This window comes from Nannospalax galili, unplaced genomic scaffold (assembly GCF_000622305.1).
Source record: "Nannospalax galili isolate Female #2095 unplaced genomic scaffold, S.galili_v1.0 scaffold1176, whole genome shotgun sequence".
In the NCBI taxonomy this organism is placed as follows: Eukaryota; Metazoa; Chordata; class Mammalia; order Rodentia; family Spalacidae; genus Nannospalax; species Nannospalax galili.
In genome coordinates this window covers 1,498,488-1,520,391 of record NW_008338883.1, presented here as the reverse complement: position 1 = coordinate 1,520,391, position 21,904 = coordinate 1,498,488, and the positions used below count along the sequence as shown (strand labels likewise).

The window sequence follows — 21,904 nt, the reverse complement described above, 5'->3', positions numbered from 1 at the left end:
CTGCTTTCTTATGCAACACAGGCCCACCTGCCCAGGGGTGGCACCAGCCACAGTGGGCTGGGCCCTCCCACATCACTCATCAAGAAGATGCCCTTCAGACATGGCCACAGGCCAGTCCAATAGAGGCAATTTCCCGATTGAGGCTCCCTCAACCCAGGTGTGTCAAGTTGACACTAAAGCTACCCAGCACATTTGCATAATGAGAAAGCCATGACTCTAGGTTAAAGAACACACTCAACTGTCCTTAGGGATGACTCAACCTGGCTACAAATGGTTTAACCTGTGAGTGTTAAGTTGTCTCTTTTGAATGTCAGTGGGGCAGTTGACAGAGCATGTCTGAAAGTGCCACAGGGTCACATCAGATAGCCCATGGCAAATGCCTGCCACATGGGGGTATTTGTTCATCTTTCTTCTGCCTTCTCCACCATCTTATCTTCCTAGCTTTTTACAAGATTATACTTGTGCAATCATTCTTTCAAAAAAATGCCTTTATTGGGACTGGAGAGATGGCTCAGTGGTTAAGAATGCTGACTGCTCTCACAGAGGACCAGGGTTCAGTTCCCAGCATCCACATGGTAGCTGACAATTGTCAGTAACTCCAGTTCCAGGGGATCCAACACCCTCTTCTGGCCTTTGTGGGTATTGTACACACATGGTGCACTTATGCACATGCAAGCAAAACACTCATACACATAAAATAAGTAAAAATAAGTAAATACAATTTTAACAAATGCCTTTATCATAAACTGGAATTTTCCTTACTTGTGGCAGGATAGGATTATTATATCAACTTTATTATTGTTAACTATATCCAAGCCAGAACATGCCTTTAGTCCTAGCACTTGGGAGGCAGAGGCAGGTGGATCTCTGTGAGACCCAGGCCAGCCTGGTCTACATAGTGAATTCTAGGCCAGCTGGTGCTACAGGAGGACCCTGTCTCAAAAACAAACAAACAAACAAACCAAAACAAAACAATATTCCCCCAACCCAGCGAAATGGCTACTCCTCCTTCCTGAATTGCCAGGGTTTGTTGGAAATGTTATCAAACCACTATTAAGAGTATGTGCTAGGTCGGGCGTGGTGCCACATGCCTTTAGTCCCAGCACTTGGGAGGCAGAGGCAGGCAGATCTTTGTGAGTTCGAGGACAGCCTGGTCTACATAGTGAGTTCCAGGACAGCTGGGGCTACAAGGAGACCCTGTCTCAAAAAAGACAAAAAAAGAAAAAAGAGTGTGTGCTTTAGCTGGGCGTGGTGGCGCATGCCTGTAATCCCAGCACTCGGGAGGCAGAGGCAGATCTCTGTGACTTTGAGGCTAGCCTGGTCTACATAGCGAGTTCCAGGCCAGCTGAGGCTACAGGGAGATCCTGTCTCAAAAAGACCAAAAAGACCAAAAAAAAAAAAAAAAAGTGTGTGCTTTAAGGTTTTTCTTGAGTCAAACATGGTAAGTGCATTGGTCCCCTCACCCTTGTGGCCTTAAGTATTGCTTCTGAGACTGACTAAATTAGGACATGCCGCTCAGAACCTTGGAACTGACCTCAGTATTGGCATGGTGTCCAACAGTGGGAATGGACTACATAGGAATACAGATGGTGGAATTCGCAACAAGCATCTGCTATACCACTGCTAAGAAAATCCACTCACAGGCCTGGAGAGATGGCTCAGTGGTTAAGAGCACTGGCTGCTCTTGCAGAGGACCTGGGTTCAATTCCCAGCACCCACATGGCGGCTATGAACCATTCTTAACTCCAGTTCCAGGGGAATCTGAAGCCCTCTTCTGACATCTGTGGCATTGCATGACACGGATGCACTCACATGCATGCAGGCAATACACATAAAATAAAAATAATAAAATATTTTTTTAAAAAAGAAAATCCATTCACGACACTTGTTATACACCAAACACTTTAAATGTTATGGAACAAAGGATTTTAAAATTTTTGTGTTGGGGGTAAGGGGTGGGGCACGTGCATACTATGGAGTACAAGTAGAGGTCAGAGGACAACTTGGAGTCAGTTCTTTCCTTCTTGTGGATCCTGGGCATTGAACTCAGGATTGAACTTGGTGGAAAGCACCTTCATCTGCTGAGCCACCTTACCAGCCCATGAAGGATATTTTAATCAAACATGGTAGAAAACAGAACTGTTTGGGGAAAGGAAGTGGACTTTATTGCTTGAAAAAATGGTACTGGGGGCTGGAGAGATAGCTAGCAGTTAAGAACACTGGTTGTTCTTGCAGAAGACCTGGGTTTGAATCCCAGAACCCACATGGCAGCTAACAACTGTCTGCAACTCCAGTTCCAGGGAATTTGATGGCCTCTTTTATCCTCTGTGGGCATTGCACAGCACAGGTGCACTTAACTACATGCAGGCAATACACTCATACACATAAAATAAAAATAATAAAATATTTTTTAAAAAGAGGAAAAAAATGGGCCTGGAGAGATGACTCAGTAGTTAAGAGCACTGACTGCTCTTACAGAGGACCCAGATTCCATTCCCAACACCCACATGACAGCTAACAACGGTCTGCAGCTCCAGTTCCAGGGAAATCTGATGCTTTTTTCTGACCTCCTTAGACATTAGTAGACAGGGAAGGGAGGACAGACAGGATGATGCAGGTTGAATGTGGTCAAAGCCTATGGTCTTCTTGAATGAAATACAGTAATAAATTAAAAAATAATTGTGGCCATTATGTGAGATTTCCTGCTTCAGATGCTCTGTAAACCAGCAGAATGTATTGAGTCTGTCTTAACAGGGACCTTAAATGTACCAGTAGGTCCCAAGATAGCTTATAATACAAAACATAAATCTAACAGTAGTTCCATTAAAGACACTACAATAAATGTGATGCCCGTGAGGGTATCAAAGAAATGCCTTCTCCCTTGGAATAAAAGGCTGTGTTGTGAGGTTAAGAATGTTTACTGAGTTTTAGAGCAAAACTCTTTGTTGGGGCTGGAGATGGCCCAGAGGTTAAGAGTACTGCTGAGGACTTGGATTTGGTTCCCACACCCACATGGCAGCTAACAACTGTCCTTAATTCCAGTTCCAGGGGATCTGACACCATCTTCTGGCTTCTGTGGGTGTTGCATGGCACTGCTGGCTCTTACAGTCTTTCTATCCCTTCTTCTGCAATAATTTCTGAACCTTGAGAGAGCAGGGTGTGATACAGATGTGCTGTTTAGGGCTCTGGTCAATCTTTTTGTGGTCTGTGTACAGTGGCATCCTGCGGTGGTTTTCCTCTGTGTTTCTCTGGCCACAGTGCTGCTGAGTATCTCAAGCATTCACCTGCTGTCCACAGATCTCCTAGTGAAATGTCTGCAGATCATTGACCCATTTTAATTTTTTTTTTGCTTTTGCAAATTTTATACAATATATTTTTATCGTGTTTAGATCCCCTCCCATATCTGCATCCCCTTCTAGCCCTCTACAAAATTTCTGTATTCTCTCTCTCTCTCTCTCTCTCTCTCTAGATATATATATATATATATATATATATATATATATGACTTATAGAGTCAGGTTTGTGTCCCCAAATGCCCTTCAGTGTGGGTTCATTCACTGGAGCATGGTCAGTTTACTAAGAGTCACCCTTAAATGAGACTGAATCTCCCATTCCCAGCAGTCACTGGCTACCAGTAGTTCCTCAGATATGGTGGGGAATTCTTACTTCCCCATGTCTGTGCTGGGATTTTTGTCTGCTTGGGCTTACGTGGGACTTATGCATGCTGTCAGCATTGCTGTGAGCTCCTATGAGTAACAGACCAGCTGCCTGGAAAACTGTCTCCTTGTGGTCATCCACTTCCTCTGGCTCTTATAATCTTTCCACCCCCTCTTCCACAATGATCCCTGAGCCTTGGGAGGCAGAAGTTTGATATAGGTGTCCTATTCAGGATGAACACTGCAGTCTCTTGTTCTCTGCACGTTGGCCAGTTGTGGGTCTCAGTTAATTATCACCTGCTGTGTAAGGAAACCTCTCTGGTGAGAGTTGAGAGATGCATTAATCAAGGCAGGTCTAGGAAAGCTCCCAGATCTGGGGGTCCACAGTGGTCCTAAAAAGGCAGAAATGGCTGGCACAAGGAGGTGTGGGAAAGGAGCATACCATGGCAGGGGTGGGAGAGTCCAGGAGTCCTGGCAGAGCTGAGATCGTGGAGCTCAGGGAGGTGGGGAAAAGACACTTTATGAAGGCCTTTTTTTTTAGATTGTTTTCACTGTTTCCTGGCACATCTCTCTAGTTCCCATAATTTTTTTTTTTTTTTTTGTCTTTTTGAGACAGGGTTTTCCTCTAGTCCCAGCTGACCTGAACTCACTATGTAGACCAGGCTGGCCTTGAACTCACAGAGATCCGCCTGCCTCTGCCTCCCAAGTGCTGGGATTAAAGGCATGTGTCACCACACCCAGCCTGATTTTTAAGTTCTTAATATATTTTGCTACAAGTTTTTTGCAAGATATGTGCTTTGCCAATATATTCTTTCCGTCTGTGGCTTATCTTTTTTTAAAATATTATATTTATTTTTATCTTATGTGTATGAGTGTATTGCCTATATGTATATAAGTGTACCCATGTCGTGCAATGCCTGTGGAGGTCAGAAGAAGGTGATGAATCCCCTAAAACTGGGGTTATGGATGGTTTTTAGCTGCCATGTGGGTTCTGGGAATCGAATCTGGATCCTTTGCAAGAGCAACCAGTGCTCTTATCCACTGAGCCATCTCTCAGCCCCTGAAGGGAAGTTTTTCATTATAATGAAATATACTTCATCAACTTCTATTCTATGGAACATACTTTTTTAATGTCTTATTTATAAGAGAACCTGCTCCCTAACCGAAGGACATAAAGACCTCCTCTGCTTTCCTTGTAGAAGTTTTATAGTTTAAGCCCTAGATCCAATTTGAATTTGGGAGACAATGTTGGTGACTGAACCCACGGCCTCAGCATAATAGGCCAGCACTCAACCACTGAGCCATGCCCCTGACCTGAGCTGATTTTATATATGACATAAGATATATATTCAGGTTCAGTTTTTCCTATGGACATCTAGTTATTCTAGCCCAGTTTGTGTGTCTTATACCAAGCTACACTTTCTTTAATAACCAGCACTATAATGTCTTGAAATCCTGTATGGTTAGTCTTCCAACTTTCTCTTTTTCAAGTTGTTTTGGCTTTTCTGGTTTGAATTACAGAGCCAGCTTGTCAGTTTCTTCATAACAGCCTGCTGGGGTCTCAGTCAGGACAGTGCTAAGACTGCAGATCAATCAGGGAGAAGAAACATCCTGACGACCACAGACTTGCCACAATTCTGTATTTAAGTGTTTAACTCTTTGCAGCTTGTTTTGTGCTGTTGAGTATTTAAGAAAAATCTATGCATATTTTGTCAACATTTTGTTCTAAATATTCTTTTTAAAATCCATTTTATTTTTAATTGTGTGTATATGTGTTGGGGGGGCATATGTGCATCTGAGTGCAGTACCCATGGAGGTCAGAAGAGGGCATCATATCCCTTGGAACTGGAGTTACAGGTGGTTATGGACCACCCAACTCAGGTGCTGAGAACTAAACTTAGGTCCTCTGCAAGAGCAGTAAGGGCTCTTACCCTCTGTGCCACCTCTCCAGTTCCTAGTTCTGGATATTCTGAAGTGCTCTTGCAAACAGTATGGCTTATTCTAGGCTTCTTCACTGTCCATTATTAGAAATAGAAAAATAATTAATGCTCATACATTGATTTTTTTTTCCTTGTAGTACTGGGGATGGAAACTCATATATGCCATGTAAGCACCTTGCCACTGAGCCACACCCCAGACCAGCTGTGGGGGAGGAGGGCGCACACAAGACAGGTGCTGAAGAGCATAACAGAGCCTTGCATGTACTAGGCACTTGGCATTCTGCCACATCCCCTGCCCTCAGCTCTCTGCTTTATTTTGGAGTCTCCTTTGCCTGCTGTTAATTCCATCCAGTAAATTCTCATCTCAGCCATTAAATTTTCATATTTAAAGTTTAATGTATATCTTTATGTCTTTTTTCTCTTTCTTTTCTTTTCCTTTTCTTTTTTTTGGACGGCATCTCACTGTCTCATTATGTAGCCTTTGCTGGCCTGGAACTCAATATGTAGATCAGGCTGGCCTCTAAATCACAGAGATCCACCTGCCTCTGCCTCTGCCTCCTGATTGCTGGGATCAAAGGCGGTGCCATCACACCAGCCATAGTCTTCTTCTCAAGCAGGCAAACAAAAACTCTTTTGCTGTCTCTGCATAATGTTTAAGCTTCATGTGGCTACTTAGTATTCTATGGAATGTTACCACTTTCAATGTCCTTATCTGCTGGTATTGCTATGTCGGCTCTGAGTAGACTTTGATAGAATGAATTGTCTCTTCATTATGGAGATACTTTCCCCCTTCATTGAGGACATGGCAGGTCTTTTTTTCAGTGGCAGACATCAGTATCTTTTTGGTTGGGTGTGGGACATTTTCATGTTTCTCTAGACACTCTTGAGTTTACATCTGGGATGCACTTGAGACATTACGGACTATTCTTTTCAGGCCTTACTTTTTATCAGGCTTGGGACTGGTGGGGTGTAGTGGGGTAGAGGATTTGCATAGCATATGTGAAGCTCCCGGTTTGATCCCCAGTACCACAAGAATCAGTCAATCCATTAATTAATTAAAAGATTTGTTAGGTCAGGCAGAGCAGTGTTTAGCAAGACTCGTCTCACTAGCCAATCCTCATAAATAATCACTTTTATTTTTCTTTTTCTTTCTCTTTTTTTTTTTTCTTTTTGAAGCAGGGCCTCCCTGTAGCCCCAGCTGTACTGGAACTCACTATGTAGACCAGGCTGGCCTTGAACTCACAGACATCCACCTGCCTCTGCCTCTGCCTCCCAAGTGCTGGGATTGAAGGTGTGTGCTACCACGCCCAGTGATATCACTGTTACTGTAAGTGGTCTTTTTGAGACAGGGTCTCCCTGTAGCCCCAGCTGTCCTGGATTCACCATGGAGACCAGGCTGGCCTTAAACTCACAGAGATCTGCCTCTGCCTCTCGAGTGCTGGGATTAAAGGCATGTGCCACCACACCCAGCTAATAATCACTTTTTAAACCTTGACTAGTGGAGAGGCCAGTCTGCCTCCTCCAAGGCTTTTAGCTGATTCTGCTTCCAGTCTTGGGTAGCTCTCTGGCCTTCATGCCTAAGGGCTACACTCTGTGCTGCTGGCGTGCTTGTGCATCTGCTCTCACACACTTCCAGATGTCCTGGTCTTCCTGGACATTAGCCTCCATCTATCCATCCCAAGTTCCAGTTTGGTTCCCCATGCCCACCCCTTGGTTGGACAGAGCAAGAAGATAAGGTGACAAGGAAACTCTGTAAGCAGCATTTAGAGGCTCTGGGTACTAGAACTCAGTCCTCTGAGACTCTCTGATGTACTTCCGGAGGATGCAGGTTGCCTGGGGCCTGAAGCACCCTGGCAGGGAGTGGTCAGTAGGAGGTACAGAGTTTTCTGCTTCTTGTCTTGCTATCAACACACACCATCCATGCAGCTGCACTTCATGATTCCCAGTCCTCTCCAGTAAAAGGATGGGTCTCAATACTAGTACTACTGACCCCTCTCCGTGAACTGTGAAGAAAAAAGGCCCTCAGGTAACAAGTGTGATAGGGCACAGTAAGAGAAAGAGTCTCTGCCTTTCTTCAAACTGGCTAGAGGAGGAACAGGGAGCCAGGCCCCCATCCTCAGATGATCACCAAGTTGCCTCTGGAGGAGGGCTTTGTTTCTCAAAGTGGATCCTGGCTAGTCGCAGTGGTAGCCCCTGGACCTTTGCTCATTTGCATGGTATTAAATAGAATTTGAAAGCGCTGTTCTGAGTGGTTGGTTATGCTGCCCTCTAATGGCCGCCTGGTAACTCGCAGCCACCAGAGCAACTTATGAGCATTTTATCTGCCCTTGAGTTTCTTCACTCGTGGTCTGATGCCCTTGCAGGGTATTCTGATCTTTTCTATTGCTTTGCTTTAAATAAAGTTTTCTTGCCGCTATGAAAAAAGCTTTTTTTTCTCATTTTAGGACCTTTGCACAGAACTGTCGAAACATTGAACATTTAAACCTCAATGGTTGCATAAAAATCACTGACAGGTAAGGAGTAAGAATGAGTTTGGGGACAAAGTGGCCAGAGGGAGAGTGAAGAGAGAAAAACAAAGTTGAAAATATCTTTAGTGCGTCTGCTTTTTTCCAGCACGTGTTACAGCCTTAGCAGATTCTGTTCCAAGTTGAAACACCTGGATCTCACCTCCTGTGTGTCTATTACCAACAGCTCCTTAAAGGGTATCAGGTGAGAGTGCTTGGTATTTGAGGTTCAGAAAGATACCCAGTGTGGGTTGGGGAGATGGCTCAGTCTGTAAAGTGTTTGCTGTGCAAGCATGAGGACCTGAGCTCCAACCCCAGAATCCACACAAAAAGCCCGGCATGGTGGCACATGCCTGTAACCCCAGTGCTGGGGAGGGGCTCGGTCAGCCAACCTATCTGAACTGCTGAGCTCTAGTTTCAATGAGAGACCACGTGATGGGGAAGGACTGAATTCAGGCAGAAGACGGGCATTGCGAAGGCAGATACAAAGCTTGGCGTTTCTCTGGTTTCAACCCTGTCATGCTTTCTTCTCTTTAGTGTGTGGTGGACAACTGCATAAAAATGTAGAGGCCAAGCATGTTAGCGCAGACCTTTAATCTCTGCACTCAGGCAGAAGCAGGTGGATCTCTGTGAGTTTGAGGTCAGCCTGGTCTACATAGTGGGTTCCAGGCCAGCTGGGGCTACAGGGAGACCTTGACTCTAAAAAACAGAAAAGGAAAAACCGATAGTGAAAATGTAAAAGCTTAGGCAGAACCCACGGCTTCAGAATGACCCTAATAGAGTTTGGGATAGGCAAGTGTTTATTCAAGTGTTAATCTGTGATGTTTTTGTGTGTGAATCCATCACAATAAAGTGATTTTTGAAAAACTAACAACAACCAAAAAAAGGTGAGGAGTGATTGAAAAAAACACCTGACATCAACCTCCGGCCTCCACACACATGTGCATGTACATCCAGACCTGTATGCGCTCACACACATGCAGGAATATGCACACACATTCCACAACATATACCAGAACACAAACAACCTGGTGTAGTAAGCACCTTGGTGCTGTGAGGCACCCCAGTGCTCTCACTGGAGTGAGGATTGGAGCCAGGTCCCAGGCTGACTCCCTCCCTGCTGTGGAGATGTACTAAGCTCAGTGCTGTACACATTCCTTGTTCTCAGCGAGGGCTGCCGGAATCTGGAGTACCTGAACCTCTCCTGGTGTGACCAGATAACGAAGGATGGCATTGAGGCGCTGGTGCGGGGGTGCCGAGGCCTGAAAGCCCTGCTCCTGAGGGGCTGCACACAGGTAGGGAGGACCACAAGCTGGCCAGACAGTTCTCCTTGCCAGGGTAGTCGTCTTGGTGCCTGGCCAGGTCTCTCACCTGAATTCTACCTGTCTTTTGTTTTCTCCATTCACTCAGTTAGAAGATGAAGCTCTGAAACACATTCAGAACTACTGCCATGAGCTCGTAAGCCTCAACCTGCAGTCTTGCTCAGTAAGTAGCACCCCTGGCCACCTGCATGAGACCCTGGTGCTGCCCACTCCTCATGCAGATGGCCACATTGCCCTGCCCCGATTTTCCATCCCCTGCCCTTAGTGAAGCTGTGAGTGTGTCAGGAGATAAAAGAATAAGCCATCATGTTCAGCAAAAAGTCCCTGACATTTCCAGGGATGCTAAAAATGGGTTTTCTTAATTTTTGTACAGAGAGAGGGAAACAGACAGACAGCTACCATGGAACTTGAAATTCTCTTGCCTCAGCATACTGAAGGCTGGAATTACAGGTGTGTGCCACCATGCCTGACTGGCTCTTTGAAAACAAAAACTGAGGAATCTTATTAGGAATACTGTGAACAATTCACTAACAAGCTATGAGACCTGAACAGCCCATGCTAAAGCCTCAATGTCATTTCAAAATATATATTTACTTTTTAAAAATTTTTTATTTTTTTATCTTTTTGAGACAGGGTGTCCCTCTAGCCCCAGCTGGCCTGAAACTCACTATGTAAACCAGGCTGGCCTTGAACTCACAGAGATCCACCTGCCTCTGCCTCCTGAGTGCTGGGACTACAGGTGTGTGCCACCACACCAGGCTTTTGTTTTTATTTTATGTGTATGAGTATTGCCTGCATGTATGTAAGTGCACTCATGGTGTTCAGTGCCTGACAAGGCCAGAAGAGGATGTTGGAGCTCCTGGAACTGGAATGGGAGTTAAAGATGGATATTAGCTGGCATGTGGGTGCTGGGAACCGAACTCAGATCCTCTGAAAAAGCAGCCAATGCTCTTAACCACTGAACCATCTCTCTGGCCCCTCAGTCTTATTTTTTTTTTTTTAAACTTTACACAGTGGAGGTGATAGCACCTGTAATTTCTCAGTGAGAACAATAGTGTTGGGCTGGGGTGATGACCGAGTCTGGAAAGTGCTTGATATACAAGCACAAGGACCTGAGTGTGACCTCCACAACCCATGTAAAAAAACTGAGGGTAAGCCGGACGTGGTGGCAATGCCTGTAGTCCCAGCACTTTAGAGGCAGAGGCAGGCAGATCTCTGTGAGTTCAAGGCCAGCCTGTTCTACATAGTGAGCTCCAGGTCAGCTAGGGCTACAGGGAGACCCTGTCTTGAAAAGACCAAAAATAAAAGCTGAGCATGGTGGTGTGTGCTTGTCAGCCCAGCAATGGACAGAGGCAGGAGGACTCACTGGCCAGCTAGCCTAGTCTGCTCGGTAAGTTCTAAGGCAATAAGGGACTCACTGGACAGCACTTGAGGACTATCACCTGGAGTTGTCCTCTGTCTTCTGTGCCTTGTCCTTGCATGGACTTGCGCATACACACACATGTACCTGATATGCACACAGAGACAGCAACTCTGTAAGTAAAGGGCATATGCAAGAGCAAGGCAGCCTTCTCATCAAGACGTTAGTCTGGGAGACTGCACCCTTGCTCACTGCCACTGAGAGCGGGCAGGTAGAACACATGCACACAGGAGCGAGCAGCATTTCCGAAGGGAACAGAGATTTTGAGAAAGGTAAGAGAAAGACCTTGCATTCAGATTGTAATGAATGAATCTTAGTCTTTTGTTTTCTGAGACAGGGTCTTGCTGTGTAGCACTGGCTGGCCTGGAACTCACTATGTAGAGCAGGCTCGCCTGGAACTCAGAGATCTACCTACTGAGTGCTGGGATTAAAGATATATGTTACCACATCTGACTGGTTTTGAGTTTTTGAGGCTGGGCTTCACTATATCATCCAGGATGGACCAGAACTTGCAATTTTCCTGCCACATATCCCAAGTGACAGGACTATAGGCAAGTGGTACCCACCTGGCCTGCTTCCATTCTGTTTATGTCTTAGGGTAAAGTGTTGGTACCTGGCAGCAAAGCCAGGTGAGGGGCAGGGGGTCTGTTTCTCACCCCCTCCTCCCCACATTCTGCTTCAGTGCTGGGCCCTGACTTCTTCCTCTCTCTGTGATCTTCCCCCAGCGTATCACTGATGATGGCGTGGTGCAGATATGCAGGGGCTGCCACCGGCTACAGGCTCTGTGCCTCTCAGGTTGTAGCAACCTCACCGATGCATCTCTCACAGCCCTGGGCCTGAACTGCCCTAAACTGCAGTGAGTATGACTGGCCTTTTGCCTTGTGGCCACAGTGTGGCTGGGCTGCAGGCAGGGGAAGGCTTGCCAGCAGGCAGAGAACTGAGGATGGAGCCAGGAGCTGTTGGACGTTTGGGGGCAAGTTGGCACCTAATTCCTGTTCAGGAGCGGAAGGAGTATCTAGCACCACTGAGTCTAGTGCATCATTTCTTGATCAGTTTCATGCATTCGCCCCTAATTTGCCTCATGTTACTGCTTTGACCATTAAAATGATCTAATGGACCATGATAGTGTCTGCTAAACCTGTCCCTAAAGGGATAAAATGAGGGAACTGTCACCACCACTTTCTATGATCTTTAATAGGAAGAAAGGTGGGGTTTTTTTTTTTTGTTTGTTTGTTTGTTTGTCTTTTTGAGACAGAGTTTCCCTGTAGCCCCAGGTGTCCGGGAACTCATTATGTAGACCAGGCTGGCCTCAAACTCACAAAGAGTGAGGCTTCACAGAGAGGTCTGCCTCTGCCTCCCAAGTGCTGGGATTAAAGGTGTGCCACCACGCCCGGCTGAAAGGTTTTGTTTTAACATGTAACATGTAATCCATGTTTATTCTCAAGGCAATACATTTTCTTTTCTTTTAAAAAAAATTTTTTTATTTTCATTATTTCTGTGTATGAGTGTATTGCCTGAATGCTGTAAGTGCACCTGTGTTGTGCAATACCCACAGAGGTCAGAAGAAGGCGTTGGATCCCCTGGAACTAGAGTTATGGATGGTTGCTAGCTGCCATTGAGGTGCTGGGATTTGAACCCAGGTCCTCAGCAATAGCAGCTGGTGCTCTTAACTGCTGAGCCATCTCCAGCCCCAAGGCAATTTATTTTCATTAGCAGCCATAAGTGTAGGACCTTTCATTGCAATGACTCAGAGCCTACACACGTAGACTTTGGGCTAGCTCTGTGCTAGATGCTTTGTATTCCGTTTTAACCTCAACACATCCATGTGAAGAAACACTTATTTTCACCTGTTTTGCAAAGAAGAAACTGAGACTCAGAGGAAGATCAGTTTGTCCCGAGTCTCATGATGAATAAGGAGGAAAGATTTTGAACCTGTAGATTGTGATTTCAGAACTAGCCATCTCAACCCAAATTATACAAGAGGTGGGGAAAAATGTTCTTAAAAACTTTTTACATAGGAACTGGAAAGATGGCTTATGGTTAAGAGCACTGACTGCTCTTGCAGAGAACCCGGGTTTGGTTCCCAGCACTCACAAAGATGGCTAACAGCTGTCTAGAACTCCAGTTCCAGGGATCTAATGACCTCTTCTGGCCTCTTTAGGCATTGTATGACACTGGTGTACATACATACATGCAGACAGAATACTCATACATATAAAATAAAATTGTATTAAAAACAAAAACAACCACTACAAAAACTTTTTACATCCCAATGAAACTGTTTCAGTTCTTGTGAGAATTAACTCCTGGCTTTCATCACCTACAAAGTTAAAAATTTCCTAGAGGGTAACTAGAGGTTTCAGTGTCTAGAGGGTGAGGATGTAGCTTAATGGTGGAGCATTTGCACAAGACTCTGAGTTCAATCCCACAGCAAGGTTTCTGTTTTTGCTGTCTGTGTTTGTGAGGAGCTAAGACTTTGGTCACAGCCCTCCCTGAGCTGCTTGTCTATGCAGAGGGCCAGTCTTTGCATCTGCAACCCAGAGGGGCATGACCAGAATATGTCAGAGCATAGTAAACTCAAGAGCATGTGTCATACAGGATGTTTCTGTTGTTAACCACACGCTGCTTTTTTCTCCCCTTATACCCCCTCTCCAGAATTTTGGAGGCTTCCCGATGCTCTCATTTGACTGATGCAGGCTTTACACTTTTAGCTCGGGTAAGGCATAGATTTTTAAAAACAAAACCACACTGTAACCTTATCTTCCTAATTCAGAGTGATTTGGGGTGGTTTGGGGTAGTCAAAGAAACAAGCTTCAGAAAAGACAAGCACATGATAGACCAGAATCCTCAGAGTGGGTTTTATGCTTTTTTCCAGCTAGCCAGAATTCTAGGGAGGTCCTGGCAGGCATGTCCAACCTTTCAACATAGCAACACGACATTGTCAGCTGCAAAGTTCATGTTGAGAACTGTGCAATTGAGTTTGAAAAAATTCACAAAAATCTCAGTGTTTTAAGTGTTTACCATTTTGTGCTGGGCTACATTCATAGCTACCCTTGGCTACACGCAGCCCACGGGCTGCAGATAGACATGCCTGCAGAGGATGTGGGCTTCAGTCATCTGGTCGGGGGAATCACCCAGTAGAGCGTCCTGTCCAGTAGCAGGTGCCCTTCCTATATGGACCCCAGATTGGCCTCCGCAAAACATCCCCTACCTTTGTACTGTGCCCTCTGGTGATCTTCCATACTGCCTGTGTACCATAGGGCCCATGTCCTACTATCTTCCCTATCCCCCACATGGGTCTGAGTACCCATTCCCAGGTCCTCCTAGAGTCTGGTCTATGGTGTAGGGGACTCTTTCCAGGTTGAGAAGGGGTGCAGCCCAGGGTGGTCCCTTCTCACATCCAAAATGACTAAGAGGGCAGCCATTCAGAAGGGCTAGACTGAGATGACTGTAGGAATGGGGCCCATAGCTCAGTGGCAGAGAACAAGGAGTGCAGGCCTGTGCTCAGAGGGATGGGAGAGCTGTGGGCTACACTTCTGCTGCCTGCACAGTAAGCTTTCTCATGGCCTCTTTCAGAACTGCCATGACCTGGAGAAGATGGATCTTGAGGAGTGCGTCCTGGTGAGTGGAGTCTTGACAGCCCCTCGGAGCTGCTCAGTTACCACAGGCACCTGCTGCCATTGCCTCAGCATGGTGGTGGAGATTGGGATCCCATTAGACTACAGCAGTGGACTTGTAAGCATTAGGCTATTACAGGTCATCAGAATTGTAGTAGAGAAACTCAGAGCTCCATCTACTATAAACCTAAAAGGGTCTTTTACTTTTTCATAGACCCTGTTGGAGAAAGAACTTGCATGTCCTGAAATAGGGTGGCTACAGTGGAGAAACTGGCGGGACCCCCCCCCCCACTTTGCCCACTCGCTTTTGTGTACTGTCCCAAGGCTCCCTTGGGTACCAGATATAAGCCTTGAGAACAGTTGTGCCTCCCTGGGAGTGGACAGTTTGAGGTTGCAAGCAATGACTTCAGCCCTTGGCTGGCATGTACTTGGAGGAGGTTTTAATTCTCTTTTGCACCTTCCAATCCCCATGTTCAGAGACCCCAGGATTAGGGAAGGTCCTGGCATAGATGCCACACTGACACAGGGTGTTTCTTTCCAGATAACGGACAGCACACTTATCCAGCTCTCCATTCACTGTCCCGAGCTGCAGGCCCTGGTGAGTCTGAGCTCCTCCTCAGAATGGAAAGGTCCTTCCCCTCAGCATGTTATGTGGGCCCCATTTCTGTAAAGCTGCCAGCATCCTTGGTGTCAAACATTAACTCGTTGGGCTAGCTTGGACTGCCCAGGTTAGCATATGAATGTTACTTCTTCTAGTGTAGGATGTGAACTTGATGGAGCCCTATGACTCATTGGTTCACTCAACCCCATGTTCATCTTGTTGGGCAGAGTGAAAGTGAGAATGTTAAAGTGTCATACTCTAAGACCAAAGAGTGGGGCCATCCGTGTGTTGTTTGCCTTTTATACTTGCTCAGCTGTAGGGAAAAGAGATCTGGGTGTGTTCTGAATGATCTAACAGCAGATCTTCCTGCAAGGAGCAGGGCCACTGCCCCATTGGGAATGCCTTCCAATAAACAACAGTCCTTCCCCTGGGGGTTTCTGGGCACCAAAACCCTCTATCTAGTCCCCTGTTTTTATGTGTGCTATTTCCAGAGAGGACTAAACTGAGCTATAACCAGAAACCAGCAGGTATGAAAGTGCACAGCCCTGGTCCCAGCACTTGGGAGGCTGAGGCAGGAAGACTGAGAATTTGAGCCCAGCCTGGGCTCAAATACACAAACTTTCTCCAGACCACCTGTGTTAGAGCCCAAAATAAGAAACACAAAGAATAATTAGCAGAAAAGCAGGGTAAAGTCATAACTTAGCTTTGAGGTTCTGAGACACATTACAGGCTTTAGCACATCTGATTGACTCTACAGTCATTCTGGGGGTTCCCCTGTGGGAGCTGTTCTCATACTGAAAGACGTGAGTCCTCAGGCAACAAACACCAACCTCATCCTGGCTCTAAAATGTTGAGGATCCTCAAGGATGGACTGTATGAGGAACACTGGTCCCCGACACTCCTGGAGCACCTCTCCTGCACTAACAATGTGAGGGCAAACTCCAAGTACAGGTTTTTTGTTTGGTTGGTTTTTGGTCTTTTTGAGACAGTCTCCCTGTAGCCCCACCTGGCCTGGAAACTCACTATGTAGACTAGACTGGCCTCAAAGTCACAGAGCTCTACCTGCCTCTGCCTCCCAAGTGCTGGGATTAAAGGCGTGCACCACCACGTCCAGCTTCAAGTGCAGGTTCTGTTTGAAGTACATTTGTAGTACAGTGGTCCTAAATGTATGATCACCTGTCTGAATGACATAACAGCACATGAGGAGCGATCACAGCTCCTTGCCAGAGTATATCACGTCACACGTCCTCTGCAGGCCTTGGACTGGGGCACGTGACCCTGAAGGAGCAGCTCAGGAAGTCAGACAAGGCAGCCAGGGCAAGCACAAGTGTGTGTGTCAGTGGCACCTCCCAGGCTTGAGGGTCAGAGGCAGCAGTACTATTGTGAGAACTGTTCTAAACGTTGGAATCGGCTATCATCTTCTAGTGACGATCTCCAAGGAAGAAATGAGGAAGACACCACCTGCCCAGTTCCCAAGGCTGTTGTTTCACAGGTCTTTTGCCAGTGGGGATCACAGAGAGATTCCCAAGGGTTTAGCTTAGTGTGAAAGGCTAATCAAAAGAGAAACCTTTCTAAAAATAGATATATTTTATTATTTTTTTAATATGTATTTGTGTATTGCTTGCACATAGGTTAAGTGTACCCATGTCATGCAATGCCCACGGAGGACAGAAGAGGCTGTTGGATCCCCTGGGACTGGAGTTACAGACAGTTGTTAGCTTCCATGTGGGTGCTGGGATTCAGACCTGGGTCTTCTGCAAGAACAGTCAGTGTTCTTAACAGAGCCATCTCTCCAGCCCCCCAAAACCCGTGTCTTACAGTAGATGAAATGCATACTTGCAAATGGGGGTTCCAGACTCAGAAAGAACAGTTCCTGGAAGGTCTGGATGTGGTGGAACCTGTTCAAAGGAAGCCCAGATATCCTTGCTGATGCTTAGGTGGGCATCTCCAATTTAAGTAGAAACACTGAGTAACTGGAAAAATAATCTGACACAGATTCTGTTTCTTGTCCCACTGCCTGCTGGGCACCTCCCACCTTTCCTAGTCACCTTTTCTATCACCCATTGCAGCGTCACTGCCAGTCACCCATTTGATGTCTCCTTACCCACTCAGCCTAAACAGAGGCAATTAATGCTCCCTCAACCCACATTCCTCTTGGTGACACCCTGCTATGACTCACTCTCCACAACTGAGCCAGCCTGGAAGCAGGAACAAGAGTGAGATTTGGGATGCTTGGGGCATTTGACACAGAGACCCCAGGTGGGTGTTGGGGTGAGGGAGAGAAGGCTGAGGGGAGGCAGGGACTATAGCCCCACTCCTTCGATTGTCCACGGGCCTCACAAAGCCTGGTGGTCTATGATGCCACAGTTCTATGGCAGAACAGTGAAGTGAACCAATCTGTTTTGCTCCCAAATGAAGGACTGTGGCTTCTTCTGAATTTGTAGGCATCACAGGCTGTCAAGCTTCACAAGACCCATGAGGTTGCTCCCACAGGTCCACAGGCAGTTCTTCCCTGGGAGCCCATATGTATTGTGTCAGCTGCTGGGACCAAACCCCAGCTCTAGCACAGACTCCCTGAACCCCTCACCACCCCCACTGAGACCTTTAGGTTTTCGTTATTGGATGAGATACACACAAGCTCATTTGGTCAGTCTTCTGATGAACCAACCTTGGCATCGTACAAAATGTTCCTCTCTCTGTTTGGAAATATGCTTTATCAGATGTGAACAGCCTTCTGATGCTGTTTTGTTTTCTATTATTTATTTTTTTTTAAGTTTTATTTTTATTTCACGTGTATGTGTGTATTGCCTGCATGTAGACAAGTGCACCCATGTGGTGCAGTGCCCCCGGAGGTCAGAAGAGGCTGTCGGATCCCCTGGGGACTGGAGTTTTTGACAGTTGTTAGCTGCCACGTGGGTACTGGGATTTGAACCCAGGTCTTCTGCAAGAACAACCAGTGTTCTTAACCGCTGAGCCATCTCTCCAGCCCCTTGTTTTTTATTTTTGTGTGTATGAGTGTTTTGCCTGCATGTATGTGCACCATGTGTGTACAATGCCCATAGAGGCCCGAAGAGGGAGATGGATCCCTGAAACTGGAGTTTCTGACAGTTGTTAGCTGCCATGTGGGTGCTGGGAGCCAAACCCAGGTCCATTGGTAGAGCAGCCAGTGCTTTTAGCCACTAAGCCAACTCTTACCTGTATTTTTATGTCTCTGAGAGACATGTAGTTGGGTCTGATTTTACCTAATTTGTTTTTGTTTTGTTGAGACAGGGTCTCTTTAGCCTCAGCTGGCCTGGAACTTTAATATAGACCAGACTGGCCTCAATCTCTCAGAGATCCACCTATCTTTGCCTTCCAAGTACTAAGGTTAAAGGTGTACACCATCATGCCTGGCTTATTTTTATTTCAGCACTCTCCCCTAGCCTACTTTTTAAAAAAATCCTTTCAGTGCTGGGGATCAAATCGAGCCTTGCTCACACAATACAAGCATTCTGTCACTTAGCTACATCTTTCAGCCCTTGGCTTTTGAATCAGGGTCTTACCATGTAGCCCAGGCTGGCCTGGAACTTGCAGTCCCCACCCCAAACTGGAGCTTGAACCCAGGGCCCCTAATCATGCTAGGCAAGCACTCTACCACTAAACTCTGTCCCCCTTAATCTCTACCTCTTATTTTAATTTTTTGGTCTTTTTGAGACAGGGTCTCCCTGTAGACCCAGCTGGCCTGGAACACCTATGTAGACCAGGCTGGCCTCAAAACTCACAGAGATCCACCTGCCTCTGCCTCCCAAGTGCTGGGATTACAGGCATGCGCCACCACACCCGGCAATCTCTACCTTTTAATGGGACTGTCTAGTCATTTATGTTAATGTAATATTGAAAGTTGCATTTGTGTCCTTCATTTTACTGTTGTTTTTTCTGTTCTGTTCTTGTGTGCTTCTTTTTGATAAACTTATTTTTGTTAACATTTTATCCTTTGACTTTGTAGCTATATCTGCATTGATTTTTAGTGGTTGTGATTTTACCTTTAGATAGTAGAAACTCTGTAAGTGCAAGGTAGCTTCTTGTGATGGGATTTCAGCCTGCAGTCTGGAGCATCACTTCTAGGGACAGAAACTGGATCTTTGTGCTCTGCTCCAGTACAGGCTGTGCAGGCCTGGTCAGGGGAATCTACCAGACTCTCCCTGGATGAAAGGAAGATGCAGACATGCCTAAGCCCCAGAAGCAGGCTGGTACTTGTGCTGTGACATCCCTACTGCTGTGGGGCTCAGGCCTTCTCAGGCTGCCAGCTGTGACACAGCCCTGCACTCCATCACCAGGAAGAGCTACTTCATTGAAGAGGAAGCAGCAGGGGATGGTTCCAGCAAGTTTCACTGCCATTCCCTTGTGCGACCAGTCTCAGGTAGCTTTGTCAAGAGCCTGACCTCACCTTCAGTGCTGGAACACCAGCCTCTCAGGTGATGACTGCTGGGAGAGTTTGGGGGAAGCTTCAGGCTGTGGAAAGAGGAATCCCTCTTATTCCTTAGGCTGTGTCCTCCGAATCTCTGACCAGCAAACTGCTCCTGAGGCAGCCCTTGAGAAGCACTGCCCAGTGGAAGAAGTGAGAAAGACACAGCCTCCCTTCCTTGCTGGAAATGACCTTCCTTAGCTCAAAAACCTTCCACTTGACTTGAAACCATACTTTCTTACCCTACCACTTGACTTTCAGTTAAGTGTCAGGAAATCAAGGGAAGATGACAAAGCCAGCCATCCTAGAAGCCTACTAGCAGCATGTGTTCTTTTGCAGGGCTCTAGAGAAGCTGAGACTCAGAAAAAATCCCCAAGAACCTGATCTTTCTGATCAAAGGACCAAGAATGGGGTGGCCTACTAAGAAACATTTCTGACAGCTCTGCACTAGCCAAGTGTGGCAGTGCACACCTTTAATCCCACCCAGCACTTGGGAGGCAGAGGCTAGTGGATCTCTGAGTTCAAGGCCAGCCTTGTCTATAGGGAGACAGTCTCAAAAAAAGATTGAAAAAAACAAAACAAACAAACAAAGCCAAAACAAAAAGCAACTCTGCACTAACCCAAAGCAGAAGGAACTGCACTGCCCTCACCCTGACAACAAAGTGTGAGTGTGGAGCGGAGCAGTCTTTCATCTTTGTCCACTAGTGACAAGCTGCTGCCCCCATACCCAGGGTCACTGGGGATCACAAAGAGAACCTGGTCACCAGGTGATAGCCAAGTGTCTTCCCCACACTGAGTCAGGGCTGTCTGCAGGAGTCTGAACTACCATTTCCTCCCTATAGTAACAAGGCCCCTACCCCATGGGCATCAGACACTGGGACAAGGGATTTGACAGTTACATGTTGACAACCACAAGAAGCCAGAAAAGAGCAAAATAAAACCCAAATAAGGATATAATATGGTAGAAATCAGTTCAACTGAAAGAAAAAAAAAATAGTATCAGAGAAACACAAATCTGTTTCTTCAAAAACAGACACCTAGAAAAAGATGACAGACTACTATTATTAATATCAGGAGTCAAATGGGAGTTGTCAGCAGATCTGAGACTTTGAAAGGGATGAAAAGAATCTGGTTTGAATGTCCATTATCTAAAACTTTGTACAGAAGTGTTGGGCTTTCAGATTTTGGCATTTTTGAATAATAAGCATTTATACAATGAAGTGCTTGGGACTAGGACGCAAATCTAGAGAACTCATTTTTCTGTTTAACACATACCTTAACACAATTGCCCATGCACCTGTGTTTCAACTCTGGCCTGGCCTCACATAAAGTCAGCTGTGGAACCTCCCACTTGTGCTGGGAAGTATGTATCAATACTTAAACTTCAGAGAATTTCAGATATTCACATTATGGGTGCTGAACCAGTACTACAAAGTAAATAAATTTGGTGACACAGGTGAAACCCATTTGATATAATTTAAATGACACAAATACTCATAAGGAAATTTAAAAACCCTCCAAAATGTTCAGGTACAAATGGTTTTGCTTGCATCTTCCAAGCATTTAAGGAATTAAGATGGTATACTGATGAGCTTTTTGAGGACCATCACCACATTCCTAGTGACCCTGGGATCAAAATTAAGCCCATGTGCTGGTTCCAGGAGTAAGGGCATTTGCCACCAAGCCTGACGACCCAAGTTTGATGCCTAGGATCGGCGAACCAACACTCAGAAGTGTCCTCTGACCTTTACATGTGTGCTGTGGACTATGCATGCCTCTCATATTTAAAAAAAAAAATCCATTTATATAACCTGGAAAAGCCTGTGATTTAGCTCCTCCCTGTTTCCACTGCATCTGGGAGCATACTCTCCACTCTGAATTTGACATTCTCCCCCTACCCTCAGCCATATAGCAAGCTTTTGTACTTTCCCACCCAGCTCCTATGTCACGTTAGTTCAGAGTTCAGTAGTCTCTTCCTTGGGGTAAATCTGTCAATTGTTCTCAGACAGCCTCAGTCTGACAGTTTATTTTCTGCCACTAAAGAACTTTTAGAATATTCTATTTGATATACACTGGGGAAGCTGTCCAGTCTGAAATTATCATCAATGAGGTAACTGGTAAGAGAACTGTCACTTGGCTTTGTTAAATCCAGCTGAAGTACCCTCTGAAATCTTTACCAACAAGAGGCTAGCAATGTGAGATTAAGGTTCATGGTCTATTTGTCAAAATCTTCAAAGACGCTCAGTACAACCACAAAGTTGTGGCTGTTTGCACATTTTGTTTTAAATGTTTATGGGTTATGAGTATTTTGCTTCTGTGTATGTTTAAGAGCACCCATGTCATGCAGTGCCTGCAGAGACCAGAAAATGAAGTCACATCCCCTGGAAATGGAGTTATGGA

The 21,904-nt window shown here is 45.9% G+C and overlaps 1 protein-coding gene across 2 annotated transcripts in view; it reads left to right on the top strand.

Moving 5' to 3' along the window:
- Fbxl2 (F-box and leucine rich repeat protein 2) overlaps positions 1–21,904 on the top strand; it is an 85,467-nt gene that overhangs the window by 48,463 nt on the left and 15,100 nt on the right. For both annotated transcript variants that reach the window (XR_607277.3, XM_008833424.2), the window contains exons 6-13: positions 8,041–8,109; positions 8,210–8,305; positions 9,269–9,395; positions 9,511–9,585; positions 11,568–11,698; positions 13,498–13,558; positions 14,419–14,463; positions 15,001–15,057. Coding sequence is in view for 1 of the 2 variants with exons in the window: in XM_008833424.2 (XP_008831646.1) it covers positions 8,041–8,109; positions 8,210–8,305; positions 9,269–9,395; positions 9,511–9,585; positions 11,568–11,698; positions 13,498–13,558; positions 14,419–14,463; positions 15,001–15,057 (661 nt within the window). In the remaining variant the exon portion in view is untranslated. The remainder of the gene's footprint in view (positions 1–8,040; positions 8,110–8,209; positions 8,306–9,268; positions 9,396–9,510; positions 9,586–11,567; positions 11,699–13,497; positions 13,559–14,418; positions 14,464–15,000; positions 15,058–21,904) is intronic.